At 46.0% G+C, this 14425-nt stretch overlaps 1 protein-coding gene and 1 pseudogene across 1 annotated transcript; both read left to right on the top strand.

Annotated features, from left to right (window-relative positions):
• The first annotated feature begins 2120 nt into the window (after positions 1-2120).
• LOC122568429 lies at positions 2121-3601 on the top strand (annotated as a pseudogene).
• A 3005-nt stretch (positions 3602-6606) lies between these two features.
• On the top strand, positions 6607-7971 carry LOC122568261. Its single transcript, XM_043727810.1, has one exon. It carries the CDS (start codon positions 6607-6609, stop codon positions 7969-7971), a length of 1365 nt encoding a protein of 454 aa, XP_043583745.1.
• Positions 7972-14425: the final 6454 nt, after the last annotated feature.

Below are 14425 nucleotides of genomic sequence, written 5' to 3'. Positions count from 1 at the left end.
GGCAATCGGTTGTTCGCGGTGTGTTAACGATTCAATTGGAACTGACTTGTATTCTTTAACGCAGCGCATAGGTCAATGCAAGTCACATTATCTTTATACACGAGTTTTTCAGCCTTGTAGCGAATTGTATTTCGAATTCCTCCGTAAAATTGTACGGGTCTAGCAGTCCTCGTTCATCCAGAAGTAATTTATGTGGATGAAATGTCACGAGATCGTCGCACTTGGTCAAGCGACTCGGACACGGGGAGAACAGGTCCCGAAGCGAGTGTCACGAAGTCACGTAAAAGGAAGTGACCGAACGACAGTGACACGGAAAACAATCGGTGCAGGAGTAGAGGGTTTCGTGATGAAATGACATACTTGCTTTCTACAGAATGGCAGGGTCATCTCTCGGCGCAGAGACACGGCAGTTGCCAATTGTGAACAATCGCAGCACGATTTCATCGTTTCGTTCCGCAGGAGAGACACAAAAGCTGCCAACCGATCAATCTATCGGATACTTTTCAAAAGCTGATATTAGAACTCAGCAACATGTACGAAGTCTTTCTCGCGCGTCATATCAGAAATCAAAAGGATCTCTGAATCCCCTGAAACCCTCTGAAATCATCGTCGGCAACAAAGAGGAATAACAAAACGATATCCTCTTTCGGCCCACAAATATCAAAACCACGAACCGCGATGAACAAGAGCCGCGCAAACAGCAACGAAACTCGAGAACGCTTCGGTTCCGATTCTGTTATTACCGCGAATCGCATGGAAACGATGGCGCTGAAGACTCATCCGTCGCGCGGTCGATTCAAACGTCCAGATACAAGTCTCTCTTTCTCCCTCTCTCTCTCTCTCTCTTTCTCTCCGTCAATTTGAAAATAGAGTCGACCCTGAATTATTCGCCAGGACGATCCTCCCTTGTCGCCTCTTTCTCTCGCGTGGCTTTATCGGTCGGAGAAATCGACGTAGACTCGCCGCTAAATTACCGGCTGGCAGCGTGTACGCGAGCGTGATAGACGCGGCAACACCTAACGCCAGTCACGATGCCAACGCCACGTGTAAAAACGGCCATTGTCGGGAAGGAAAAGAGAGACTCGTACGTCGGTCGAGCGAGGTACATTCGAGGGACGTTTCGGATCACGGACGATTCGATGGGGGCAACGCGGCTAACGGATTGTCCTACGAGCACCATGGACGTGTCCGATCGTTTCTGTATCCTGACCTGTCCTACTAGCCTCCTGCCGCAAAACGCCTTTATGGTACATTGTTCACGGGGAACCAGGATCGCGATAACGGGAAGCTTTGACATTTCGCCGCGTTAGATCTGGTACTTAAACACCAAGTTGTCGTGGAATAGCTCTATCGAGCGAAATTCATGTTTCTAATACGCGTGTCTAAGCAGATTCGAGAAAATATTTCAGCCTCTACCGCTTTAGTGTTTTGTACAGTATCTTAATACAGTCGTATTATTTGTAGCTTCACACGAGCTAGAGGATAATTCAAATCATGTTGTTGTTTTGTCTCGGAGTAGCAATATCGTTAGGATATTGGACAATGTATTAATAAATAAACTTCAGGCAAAATAATGTCGCCTCTACGCGCAACCGTCGAACAAAGACGAATTTGAATTTTCCGACTCTCCCCCGACCAGTATAAATAAACGGACGCGATCATAAGCAGTTCAGTTATCACTTAGTGTCTACCAGTTATCAACCAGCTATCAGTCAGTCGTGCGGATCGGTAACAGTTATCGATCAGTATCTACGAGTATCTATCGGCCATCTATCGAGTAGCTATCAACGAGTTTAGTTCGCGATTTATACATTGTACGAGCGTCTCAGCGAATATTGTCAGTATACTAATTTATTTAATTATTTTAAATATACTCGACGGTTTCAACAACGAACAATCTCGTCTAATAAATCTCACGATCAAACACCCTCTACACACAAGTCCTCTACATATTCCTGACGTATCAAGGCAGGTTAATCGGCATCCTTTACCGCGAAAGAACCTTAAAGAATCTTAAGAGCCTTAAAGAGCCCTAAAGATATCAAGGATCAACATCGAAAGGAACAAAATTAAATCGACTTTTACGTACTTGATCTCATCGCTAAGAGGTATCAGCCGATATGGCCTTTCTCTTTCGTGTGTCGTTGGAAAATAAAAATGTCACAGGGGAACACAAAGGAAAGCAATCAACTGCATGGTCACTTACCCAGTACCTTAATTCCCAACTGTGTCTGAGACGATCGACGAGCATCCCTCGGAGGTAGCTCGCGCGGGTCAAGGCGAACCGCGTGCACGCGCGTGCACACGCAATGGCGCGAGAACACAGGTGGATGTTAACGAGCCCTGGGAAATTTTTCACCTTTCCCCACCATCTTCCTCTCCTTTTCTTCCTCTTCTTCTTCTTCCACTTGTTCCTCGTGTAAGAACTAGTTTCATCGGTGTAATCCTTTTGCTTTACTTTTGTAATCGCGCGCTACGCAAATCGATCTATAGATACGGAGCGTAGTCGTTTTCTGATCGAGATACGGACATGGGAACCGGTGCTATACTCGCTGAACCTGCGATAGGAATGCGGGAGAAGCGAGTCGATGCAAAGTTGTATCGGATCAAGCGCGTTGCGGTGACAGCGTCTTATGATCAAGTTTGGCGCGAAAAACCTCGAGAAAAGAATTTACGAAAGCTGAAAAAGAAATAGCGCAACTTGAAACTCGAAGGTTTTTATTGGATTTCGATTGGAGATTTAGCCGAAGTTGCAAGTAATTCGTTCTGTTCGTAAGTATCAGGGTACTTGTAGAAGAATGAGGTAAACTCGAATAGTTATTAAGAAATCACAAAGTTTTGTATGAGATCAGCAGGTGCCTTAAGAGTATTATTGAAACGTTATGTGTACGATTGCTAAATAGTGAAACGTGGTTTTACGTCGAATGTATTCGCAACGTGAATGCTGGAACAAGAATGTCGTGTAGTGCGTATTGTATGCATATCGCGGTTCAATGCTATTTATCGATCCCGTTTCGCTATATTTTCTCTAAGCTATACTGGTTTCTGCAAAGTTGTTCTTGCTGTAGACGATCTTGCCAAGATTTTTTATGCCACCACCGACTTCATGTTCCACAATTATATGAATTCCTTAAAATCTTTCTCACTTGTTTTCGATACACGCCGACAGAAATGCTTAGAATATTCGTCACGAGTGGAACACCTTGTATAGGTTGTATATACGAAACACGACGCCATGATATCGTCAAGGGGATAATTCTCTCGCTCATTTTCAAATCCGAAGAAATAACGTTTGGTGAAACGACAGGAAAATGTGTTCCGGATGTCTACGCCAGTGGATGGTTGCCCGTGGTCGGTCAGAATGTTCACGGAGAGGAGAGGATTTCACGCGGGGACGCGTACACCTCCTACACGGCGCGGCGTACACCGCGCCGTATAGCAGCCGCTTGACAGCTGTCACCTTGGCCGAGGGGCGACAAGACACGGCGAGGCGAGTCGCGGTGATTCATGCGCCACGGGGGGGCACGAGGATCCGGCGACCTCCTGTCAAGGATTCCTTCGTCGCATACCATGCGCCGGAGGTGACATCGCGGCCGACTGATTTAATCGCGGACACCGTGTAGTTGCGGGTCTGTATCGTGAACGCCGTGGAATTCGAGTCGCCGATTTCCACACGACTCTTTCTTTCCTTTCTAGCTTCGGTTTGTACGTCTGCGACTCTTAGACAGTTCACTTTCAGCTGATACGATCATGAGAGAATAGAAGATAATTTATATCGTAACGATAATATTTGATCATCGGCAGATTGTCCGACTTTATAAATAACTGTATTTAGACGATTAACATTTTCTATCAATCGAAATCCCGATATCCGTCGTCATCGAATTTTTGAAATTATCCGAATCTCAAAAATCCTAACCGATCCAAACCTTTTCGACTCGACACAGCACCGATCACTCGGTTTACCATCGTAGGTCGAGATCTCCCGATGACTCGAATCCAGTGCACACCGTGACTCGACAGACAAGGCGTTAAAATCGCCTGAACGATCGACTCGACCGCTACAGGACAGAGAAAGAGCGAGAGCGAGCAAAAATGGCGGTCCTTGCAGTTACCGGAGGTGAGAACGTGACCCCAGCGCACAATACTCGGGGTCGACAGCTCGCGACGTGCGTTTTTCCTCACTTGCTCTCTCGTACGTTAGCTAATGGAATTACTCAAACGCAATGACACAGCGATTACATAATTGCGGCCCTCTCGTTGACTCCGCGCACCAGCAGCACCATTACTCTCTTCTCTCTCTGTCCTTCTTCCTCCTTCTTCTTTCGTGTTCTTCCGTGTTTCCTCTTTCTGTTTCGCGCGTGAAGCTCGGAGAGATTGGTCGATTATTCTCCGGAGACAAATGACATAGTCGACGAGGAGTAACGAGCGGCAACGAGACTTGTCAAACGTGTCGTTTGCCAGAGCGATCGCTCGGTTAGGGGTCTTAGGAGAGGCAGCGCGGCAGTGACTCGTTGGATTTCCTGGAATCGCTTGGAAATCGGAAACAGGAAGTTGGTTTAACAACGATGACTCGCGTTACGGCTGACGGACGCCCGTACCCAGCGATTGTCCGATTATTTTTTATTTCAAACAGATACCAGTATCGTTTTTGACGATCTGTCGCCGACATTTGAACGATAATGATCTACGCAAACGAAAGTAGAAAACAATCGCCTGTTTCCATTGTCGCGAAACTGTAGCTCGGCAACCGGTCTGGAGATCTGTTCGTCTGGAAGAGAGATCCGCAGACGGTAGCCCGGAGGCCAGCGACGTAATAAGGTCGATAAGTCGAAGACTCGACACGAGTATCTCGCGAAAGAGGCCGACACCGAGAGCCGATCGTCTGAGGTGAACGAGGTCCGGGCGTATCTCACCGCGGGGACACCAGAAAGCCGTGAGCCGTTATTCTCGGCCGTATGGACAGGTCGGCGTTAATCACGCCACGTGGACGCCCGTCCCGAATCGCCGATACATCAATGTCCATTAAATCCCCTTGAATAGGTGCGACGCGATTTATATAGTTCGTTGCCGATCGTGGAACCTCGTAAATTGAACGCATGCGAATTAACGAACATCTACATCGGAGATATAAAGTAGCAAATTCTGAGAAAGTCTAGAAAGCATCTGGTCTTTAAGGCACCAAAATTTGCCAGAAAACGATTTACCGTAACCCTTGTTACCCATCTCTCGTCCCCTCGCTCCGCTTCGCTTTTTATTAAAACCTTGGATTCGTTTGAAACAATTGATACGTCGACGGTCTGCGCTAATCTCCAACGAGAAGCCGTCACAGCCGAAAACAGGAGGAAAAAAGAGGAAGAACGAGAAAAAGAAGATCCCTTTAGGAATTTCTGCCCGGTCGTAAGTATCGCAGTTACCGTTTCACCCTTTCCACAGGACCATACGGTAAAATAAAAACGGCGCAGTAGAGCCGAGACCCCTCGAACGTTCTCCCCAGGGTGCCGCGAGCGTAAAGCTTTATGCTCGCGTTTCCATCATACCGGCAGCGCCGATTACGACGTATCGTCCGTTAAAAATGCATGCAATTAGCCGGCGCCGCTTCTTAGCGCGCCAACCCCTTCCTTCTTTCTACCGTCGGGTGACAAAATTACGATCTACCGGGTGTCGTTAATATCAGCGTCCTGGAAATACCAACGTTGCTTACGGAGAAAGAAATTGCACGGAGAGAAGCAGAGGGGTTGAAAGAGGGAGAAAAGGATGATCTGTGAGACGGGGATGAGTCGAACGCGATTTCAGCCGAGTTACGATCGGGGGTTGCACGACTGTTTCGAATCGATCGACAGCCGGCAAACTTCTAACCTTGGTGTCTGGCGGTTCCACGTTAGACGATTACCATCTGAATCAAAGGTACCTATAAATAGATAGAATTAGGTGAAACGATTTTAGGAGAGACTCGTGGTCGTGAGCAGTGGAAATCGAAGAAGATGTTTCAGGAACGATCGAATGTTTCTACTTTGTTCTGCTCTGGTTTACGAGAGCGAATTTGAAATTTTATTGCAATTTTAAAGTTATAAAGATGTCGTTATAAAAACACGTACAATTAAATTTTGATGAAATTAATCGCAAGCTGAATTATACTTCCAACTTTAATTTCTTTTCGACTGTTTCTAAATTAACTATTAGCTCGTTTAATTTAATTTCACGGTTCCGGATTTTACTTTTGTATAGACCGAAGTTTGCGTAAAACTTGTTTACGGATGGCGAATATACGTGTCACGTATATTTTATGCAACTGTAGAGTGATACGTTTCGAGGCTCTATGAGATAACAATTATTCAACAAGGGAAAAGAAATAAAAGAATACATAAGTGATATCCTCTTTTGTTATATAAATTCTAAAAGTTGTGTATTGTATTACGCTTGTACCAAACGCGTATCATTGCGTGACCTGATAACGCCGCGATCTCGCGTATCAGCGCTCTTGCGTGTTTTCGTTACGTGAGGTATCTCAATGTCGAACGTGCCTGATGAGAGCGAGGATCTCTTTAAAAAGCAGCCTCATCGCCAAGATCGACACAGTTCGACACCGAAGAACAATCAGAAGAAATGCATCTGAAAAAAATATTCGCACTGTTCGCTGCCGGCCTGGCAGTAGCCCAGGCTGTTCCAACGTCGAAGACCGAAGAAACTTTGGAAAAGGAGATCCTGAAGTTGGAAGAAGAAGTGAAGGACCTGGAGAGATCTAAGAAGTCGGTGCTATATTTAAATCAGCCTTCGACGCTCTTCCCAACTCAAACCTACAGTATCCAGGTGCCTGGGCAATCATCGATGCAGACCCTAAGTATCCAACAGCCTGAGCAAACATTCAGCATTCAAGCCAATGGTCAACCAGCTCAGCTCCTCAACATTCAACCAGCGTCACAGGTTGCCGAAACCATTAGCATTCAATCTAATAGTCAACCAGCTCAGCTTCTTAACATCCAATCGGTACCACAGGCTGTTGAAACTGTAAGCATTCAAGCTAATGGCCAACAAAATCAACTTTTTAATATCCAACCACAAACTGTTGAAACGCTCAGCTTTCAACAACCTGCCCAAACTTTCAGTATCCAAGCCAATGGACTACCAAACCAGCTTCTTAATATCCAATCCGTACCGCAAACTGTCGAAACTCTCAACATCCAACAACCAGTTCAAACCTTGAGTATCCAAGCCCATGGTCAACCAACTAAACTTTTCAATATTCACTCCGTTCCACAAAATGTCGAAACCCTTAGTATTCAATCCAATAACCAACCAGCTCAGCTCCTCAATATTCAATCGGGACCACAAACTGTGGAAACTCTCAGCATCCAGTCCAATCCTCAACAGTCTGCAGTCTTCAATATTCAACCTGGAGCGCAATCCGTCGAAACTCTCAACATCCAGCCAATAGGACAGCCTGTTCAAACTCTGAGCTTTATCCAGGGACAACCTAGCGCCACCCTGATTGCTCAGCCGAGTTCGTCATTCACGGAGATTATTCAATCGGCTCAACCACTGCCAGCGCAAACCAACGTGAACATCGTTCAACAACCTTCGGTTTCGGTCAAGGATGTGGTGGTGTCGAGCGATCCAGTCGTCGAAACAATCACTCGGGAAGTTGTCAAGCCCGTGGCGGAAGAAATCATCGTTTCGCCAGTGCAAAATGAAGTAGTCATGGACGTTGCTTCGGTGGTACCAACTTACAGAGAGCAGGTGGTCGTTTCACCATCCAACTCTTTTTTCATGATGTCGGATCCGGAGATGTCGTCCTACGTGAATGTTCCTCAAATGCAGTTCTACAACCCAAGAGTTCTGACATCAGTGAGACCTGCCAACCTGATAATAGAAGAACCAATGCGCGTAGTGAAGGACAACGTGGTCGACACCATGCAAAGCAGAATATTGGGTGGCCGTGTGACCGAGTCAGTGGTCTCGCGCTTATTTTAAAATGTAGGTTCACGTGACTCGAGAAATAATCCAGCGATTTAACACTCGCACTGACGCGAACCGTAGATGTTGTAGACTTTTTGATTTAGAGACGCGAAATATACGAGAAATATGTAGTAATAATGTAAACGATGATCGTGCGAGTGTTAATGACCACTTTTTTTTTATTCCACGAGCAAAGATATAATTGCTGATCATTAATTGTAATTCATCGTTTTGGTTGACAGGTATAATACAGCAACTATGGGATGAGGGGTTAAACATCATAATAGACGTAATTGATAGAATAATATTCATGTTATATATAATTAAGATGCAAATAAATAACACGTCAATGTATGCCTATGTTTGTCTTCGAATATCATTCCACCGAAACAGCTAATATTCAATTTCACCTATCAATTTCATTTTCATTGCCCAATTCAATTTACTAGTTGAAAATCGAGAAGACAGATTAAAGAAGTAAAGATCGACCGCAAGGAAGGGAGACACGCAAGCAATCATCCCGTCGTGGGTACCGCGCGGTTCATGTCGATTTCATTGGCTTGTACGACATCTTCGAACATTATAAGAGGTCTTAATCGGAATTCAAATCGAGTTCGGCCGACTTGAGGCTCGATATCGATCTGACCTCACTTCGCTCGAGATCGGCGTGTGCTTGCGCGACAAGACCGAAACGGATGACGAGCGACTTCACAATAGCCCCGAGTCGGGAAGATTTACGATAACGTCGATCGAGCCGCGAGTCGTTCATTCATCATGGAGGAGACAGCGCGCGACTGTCAAAATCGGCCTGCCGCCACCATTGCCAACGACGTCGCAAGCCTTGTCGTGTCGATGTCGCTGAACGGCGCGACGACCGAATCTTCTCGATCCTGTTCTCTCGTCGCGACTTCGTCATTCATCTCGATCGTGAGCGACCGCTTTTTAAACGCTTTGTACCGACCGTTCGCGCTAGCAAACGACTCGAGTCGAGAGATCGTCCAGAAAAATAAAGTCGATACGAGTTTGTTGCTTTTAAATTCTACGGTACGTTGAATTTTGTCGGATTTGTAGTCTATTTTTAAACTTGCAGACATTCTCGTCCGTAAAATGGTGACAGAAACGAAGATGAAATTATTCCTCTTCGGCTGGTTTAGCGAGAACCAGATCATCGATATGTAAGTGATAAATAACGCATTAATCATTTATCAACGATTTATTTGAAGTCTGTAATATTACACGGCTAAAAAAAAGTAAGACAGAGAGGAGGAAAAAAAAAAGTAGCGTAACACCGCTGCAACTTTCTCCTCGAGCAAAACGCAAGACCCTCGTGGAATCTCTTACGAACATCCTGTCACAATTTAACCGTGCAGGCGACCGGTTGACCAACACCGTCGGACTAGCCGAACTTTCCCTTTTGTATCGCGATAAAAAAAACGAACGCAACGTCGCGTTAAGAAGCGCGAGGAGTATGTAATTCGCGCCGCGTGCAACGCAGATCCGCACGAACGAGAAGGGTAATTAATGTGGACTGGTGTTTTTATTGTTGAATCGATCTTATCGCGATATCCGTCGTTTAATTCGATGCAGTTTCCAAAGCGCGTTCCAAGAGGTAGAATACATTAAATCAAGGGAAAGTCGAAAGAAATACGCTTGTCGATATCGGAATCGACAAGATTATAAATTAAAGCATCAAAGAAAGTCCAAGGTAGCTTTAATTTCAAGGTCAAAGATATGCCATTTTAGCATACTGATATATGTTTTTTGCAATTTAATATAGTGGTCGACATCGAGTCGAGTTCAACGACCATGACGTCACAAACCGGTTTCCATTATTTTGTAATCTTAGAAAATTTGTTCGCAGTTACCGACGATAATAAAAGAACACGGTATTATGGCACGTACTAAATCTGTTATATGTAGTTTTCTGTTCGGAACGGCATTATTCGGACGATCGTATTCTTATTTTTTTTTTTTTTTTTTTTTTTACATACGTGACCACCGTCGAAAACGTCGAAACGTTAAGACGAGGAACACAAATATTTATCTCGAAATTTCGAAATCTGTTTCGCGTGTCTTTCGACGAACACAGATACTTGGAACGTTCGTTGTTCATAGTCACGATGACTATAGAAAGCGATACCGAGGAGAATCGAAGTGAATTTATCGATTGTTAGACGAGTTAACCGCTTGGAAAACGGTTTTCGCGATTGGAGCGCGCGTCCGCGGTCCCGCGCTCGCTAATTAACTTTGCTATGCCTTGTTTTTTCGCTGACGGTGTACGGCCGTTCGAATCGGATCTTGCCAACGAAAAGAAAGTTTTGCTTGTAAAGCAATTTATGCAATCGCTGGATAAACTCGATGCATAATCGCCGCTACTGATCTACGCGTTTCTGTAACTGGAAGACGCACCTGTTTTCTTCGCGATCTCAAAGGGTAAAACTGGAAAATCGTGGTCAGGAACCACGACGATCTCCACGCGGTAATCCAACGATCGTCGTGTTTTCTATGGCACATTGAACGGAGGAAGAATGCAGGGAAGAAGATCCATTGCACGCCGATTAAGATCCTGCTATGGCGGTCGCCGTGTGCTCGATCTGCAAGAAATCGACGCGCGATCTATCCTCTTCTTGCTGTCGTTTTTCCTTGGCACGTTGCGACGCGACTGTGACACAAAGGAAGAGGTTGAGCAACGTTGAACGACGCAGGAAGCGAAACGGTTATTGAGAATATTCGTAAGAAGGATATGCTGCGAGGACGATACTTATACGCGTAATCGTACAAATATCAAGTGATTTCAAGGTAAGGAAGGATAAGAGGAAAGAGGGCAAATAGAGCAAAGAAAGATTCGTTTCTAGTTTCGAACAAAGTACGTTAGAAAGAAAGGGCTCCAGCTTCGTGTCATAAAACGGACACGCATCGTTGCACTTGCGAAAGAAACACGATCCTAAAGAGCCAGTCCTCCGTGAACCATTCACCTTTTTTTCCCTAGCATTTTCTTTCACTTGCAATCAGACAAGAGATATGGCTCGTTCTACTTGAGTCCAATCTTCCTGCGAGCTCGTGAGATTAAAAAATGCCAACGTTGAAGCGTGCACACGCGTCCCGTTACATTCGTTATTAGTTTCGTTGTAATGCGTTTTCTTGCGCGACGTCTAATGCGACAATACCTTCCTTCTGCCTCCTCGGCTTATTGGCGCGGTACATGTATACCGTTACGAAAAGATGCCTGTGTCATCTAATTTCTGCGCGTAACGCGTGACTAAGGTGCGGATCAACGTCTGAGCGAACTTCCTGCCAGTATTAATCGATGTGCAGTCTGCGAGATATAATGGGATTGTCGGCTAGATACTACCTCGGATTACCGATAGTTCGATCGAAAAAAGCGAAAACAGAGACAAAATAATGGGATAACTGTGTAGTTTCGGAATAAAACTTTGAAAAGATCGTCCGGTAAAACGTATTTACGTCGTGCTGTCTTTACCAATTACGGGAAAAGATAGTGTTTCCAGGATTATAATAAAAACAATTATAATAAAACGAATCGCTTTAAAAATATATTTCTTACCTGCTTCTGATCGATTCTCTACGCAATAACGTTGTCTATGTACGAAGCAGCATGCACAAGCGATCGAAGAAGCATCAGCAACGGAACAGGCAAAGGAACCGAAGAACGCCTCGTACAGCTAATGCATGCATGGAAGCCGATATGCGGCAGCATTGACAGTTTTTGCCTGGTGTCATTATGACCGGCGACGGCACAAAAGACGGTCGTCGGGTAGCCAAGCCATCCGTAACGAACGCCTCCCGAAAGAAGTCTGCCTACCGGGGGCAGAAAAGGAGCGGGACGAGGACGATGATGAGGAGGAACAGGCGGAACAGGGAGCCGACCGTGGGACGCCGTCCCTCTTATCATCGCCGGCCAATCGGTCCGAGGCGACACACCGTGTCTCTTTGCTCGCTTTGTCCCATGCACGCTCCGGCAAATTAATACGGGGAATGCCGGCAAGGACGATCGACCGCGCCAGAAGCCGATCGTGCGTGTCCGCTTCGCTGCGCGCCGCTCCATTGCTCCACCGATGGGATTAAGCGATGAGAAAACTGCATAGAATACGCAGACTCGATCGGTTTAGAGGTAGCTAGAGATTTGCAATCGAGAGTCAAATGTGTTAAAATAGAAACATATCCGCGATAACGAGGCTAATCTAACGTGTGCGTACAGCTCGGAACTATCACCAAGCTAAACCACGAGGATCTTTGCCTCGTCATTCCGCGATTCAACGTTCCGTGGCATTTTCAAGCACCTCGTTTCATCCTCGAAACGTATATTCATTTCTAACAAATCGATGTACTTTGACAGTCGAGTAAACACCTCGGAAATCGGAACGAGATGAAAGGAAAGAGACAGACATCGAAGATAAAGAAAGATGCAAAGGGAATGGAAACCACTAAAGAGGTGCACGTGCACGTTGTCGCTCGGTCTGCCTGAAATCGGTCAATCTTCGTTCGGCCGCCAGATCGATTTCGTCGGATGCCAACAACTTTTTTATCCGTCCGCAGGATCCATCGAGCGAAAGAACTTAATCTAGACTCTGAGGTCGATTTCATCTATAACCGGGGAAAAACGCGTACGATCGTATATACCTGCGGTTACAAAGTAGGCCTTCGATATTAGTTATTCGATTTCGAGGTATTCCGCTGCTCGTTCGTTCGCGCAGGAAAGGCTGTATATTTGGCGGATTGAGAATCGCAGTAACACGAGTTAATATTCTGAGAATTTAAGTCGGCCATTCCGTTTCATAATCCACTCAATCGCAAGTTATATCGCGACTTACCAGTTATAATCTAACGCCACACACGTTCACCTGTAATTCTGACTTAACAAAGCTAGATTTCCTTTCTAGCGAGATTTACATCGAATGCTGAACTTTTCCAGGCAGAATTTTTAAATATTAATTACGCATAGATAACATATTTCAATATTTTTCTATATCGACGTAATAGGAAACAGTCGATACGTATTTTGTCGCGTACGTCCACAGATAAATCGCGAGACATTGGATTAACAAACCGACTCTTCCTCCAACGATCGGCGAGTCGATCGGCCGTCAAGAGGATCGATAGAAGACAAGTCTGGTCGATCTGGCGCGAACAACGCAAAAAGGTAGTACATATTTGCAAATGATTGCTGCCGCTCGAAAGACGAGAGACAACCGGTGCCCGATGGGTTGGCAGTCTGCAATCAATTTGCAGAAGCGCGGCCACGCCGATGCGAGATCGCGGATCCGGCGGATTTGCGGCGTGACTGACGATGCGTGACGCCGCGGAAGACCGCAACAGAGAGGGGCGCCGCCAATCGCCTATGTACGCTCCACTTTGCCGGTGTGCATCGTAGGCAAAGGCGAAAAGCTCGCATGCCATCCGAGCGTCCTCTCGCCCCTCTCGTCGCGTCGTCGCTTGTTCATGCATGCTTATCTTTTCCATGGGATCAAAGGACCGCGCGTGTATCGTACCGTGTTTCCAGTCTTGAAACGTAATCCGTTCCGTGGATTGGTTTCGGCTGTTTCGTGCTCGCGTTCGAAATCAAATGGTCGTTCACGATTCGCGATCCCGCTGATCGTCTGTCAACCGTGTAACGCGCGATGATCGTTTCGATACACGAAACCATTTCACATTCTTTTCAGGTAAAGTTGGAAAATACCTGTACAAACAAGTTTCGATCTATTTAACGATAGTATCTGTCTTTTAGTTTCTCATTCTTACAAAATCATACGATTTCCCTTATGTAAATTAATTTCTCGAATCACCCTATGGATAAAACATTGTATAGCAATAAAATATAGAACAAATAGAGCGGAGATTTTTTAAATCATTCTTCTACGTCTACAAAAATAAAATTGAGCTTTGAATAGCTCGGCCTCGACGAAACGAGCTCATCGAGTTTGAATAACACAGGATTTCAAGCGTTAAATTCGCGAGTATCATCGACACCCCGATGAGGAAGTGCGACGAAACCGCGACATCGTTGCCGGTGTGACGAGGGTGTTCGTAGCAGCGCAAGCCGACACGGCGTCGTGAGAAACCAACGAAGCAACCTGGTTGTTAGTCGGACCCTCCGCCGCGCCGCCCCGTTTACCAAGGCATAATCGTTTATCGGAGTCATGCGAGGCGACGGAGAGCCGGCTGGCAGTTTCCAAGTTTCGCTTCGGTTAACTGCCGTCCGCGAGGCGAGGGAACGCACACGCGGGTCAAGGAGGAAGCCGGATCGCGTTATAACGTTTTGCAACCAAGTAACACCTTCGACGTCGCGTGATACCGGTAATTACTGAAAAATAGCCCGCCGGCCTGTTCCCGCTTTTAGCCCAACCCGACAAAACGGCCCCGGCCAATTGCTCGTTACCAGCTATCGTGCGAGTAAACGTCCTACCCTTTTCGAAAGTCGCCCGCTCGCAGTCCTCTGTAGGACTTGAGG

This window comes from Bombus pyrosoma, linkage group LG6 (assembly GCF_014825855.1).
Source record: "Bombus pyrosoma isolate SC7728 linkage group LG6, ASM1482585v1, whole genome shotgun sequence".
NCBI lineage: Eukaryota > Metazoa > Arthropoda > Insecta > Hymenoptera > Apidae > Bombus > Bombus pyrosoma.
Note: the sequence above shows the minus strand (reverse complement) of the source record. Positions and strands in the feature narration are given on the sequence as shown.

Excerpts from the sequence above, each read along its gene's own strand:
- LOC122568261 (XM_043727810.1), top strand. The coding sequence starts at position 6,607 with ATGCATCTGAAAAAAATATTCGCACTGTTCGCTGCCGGCCTGGCAGTA.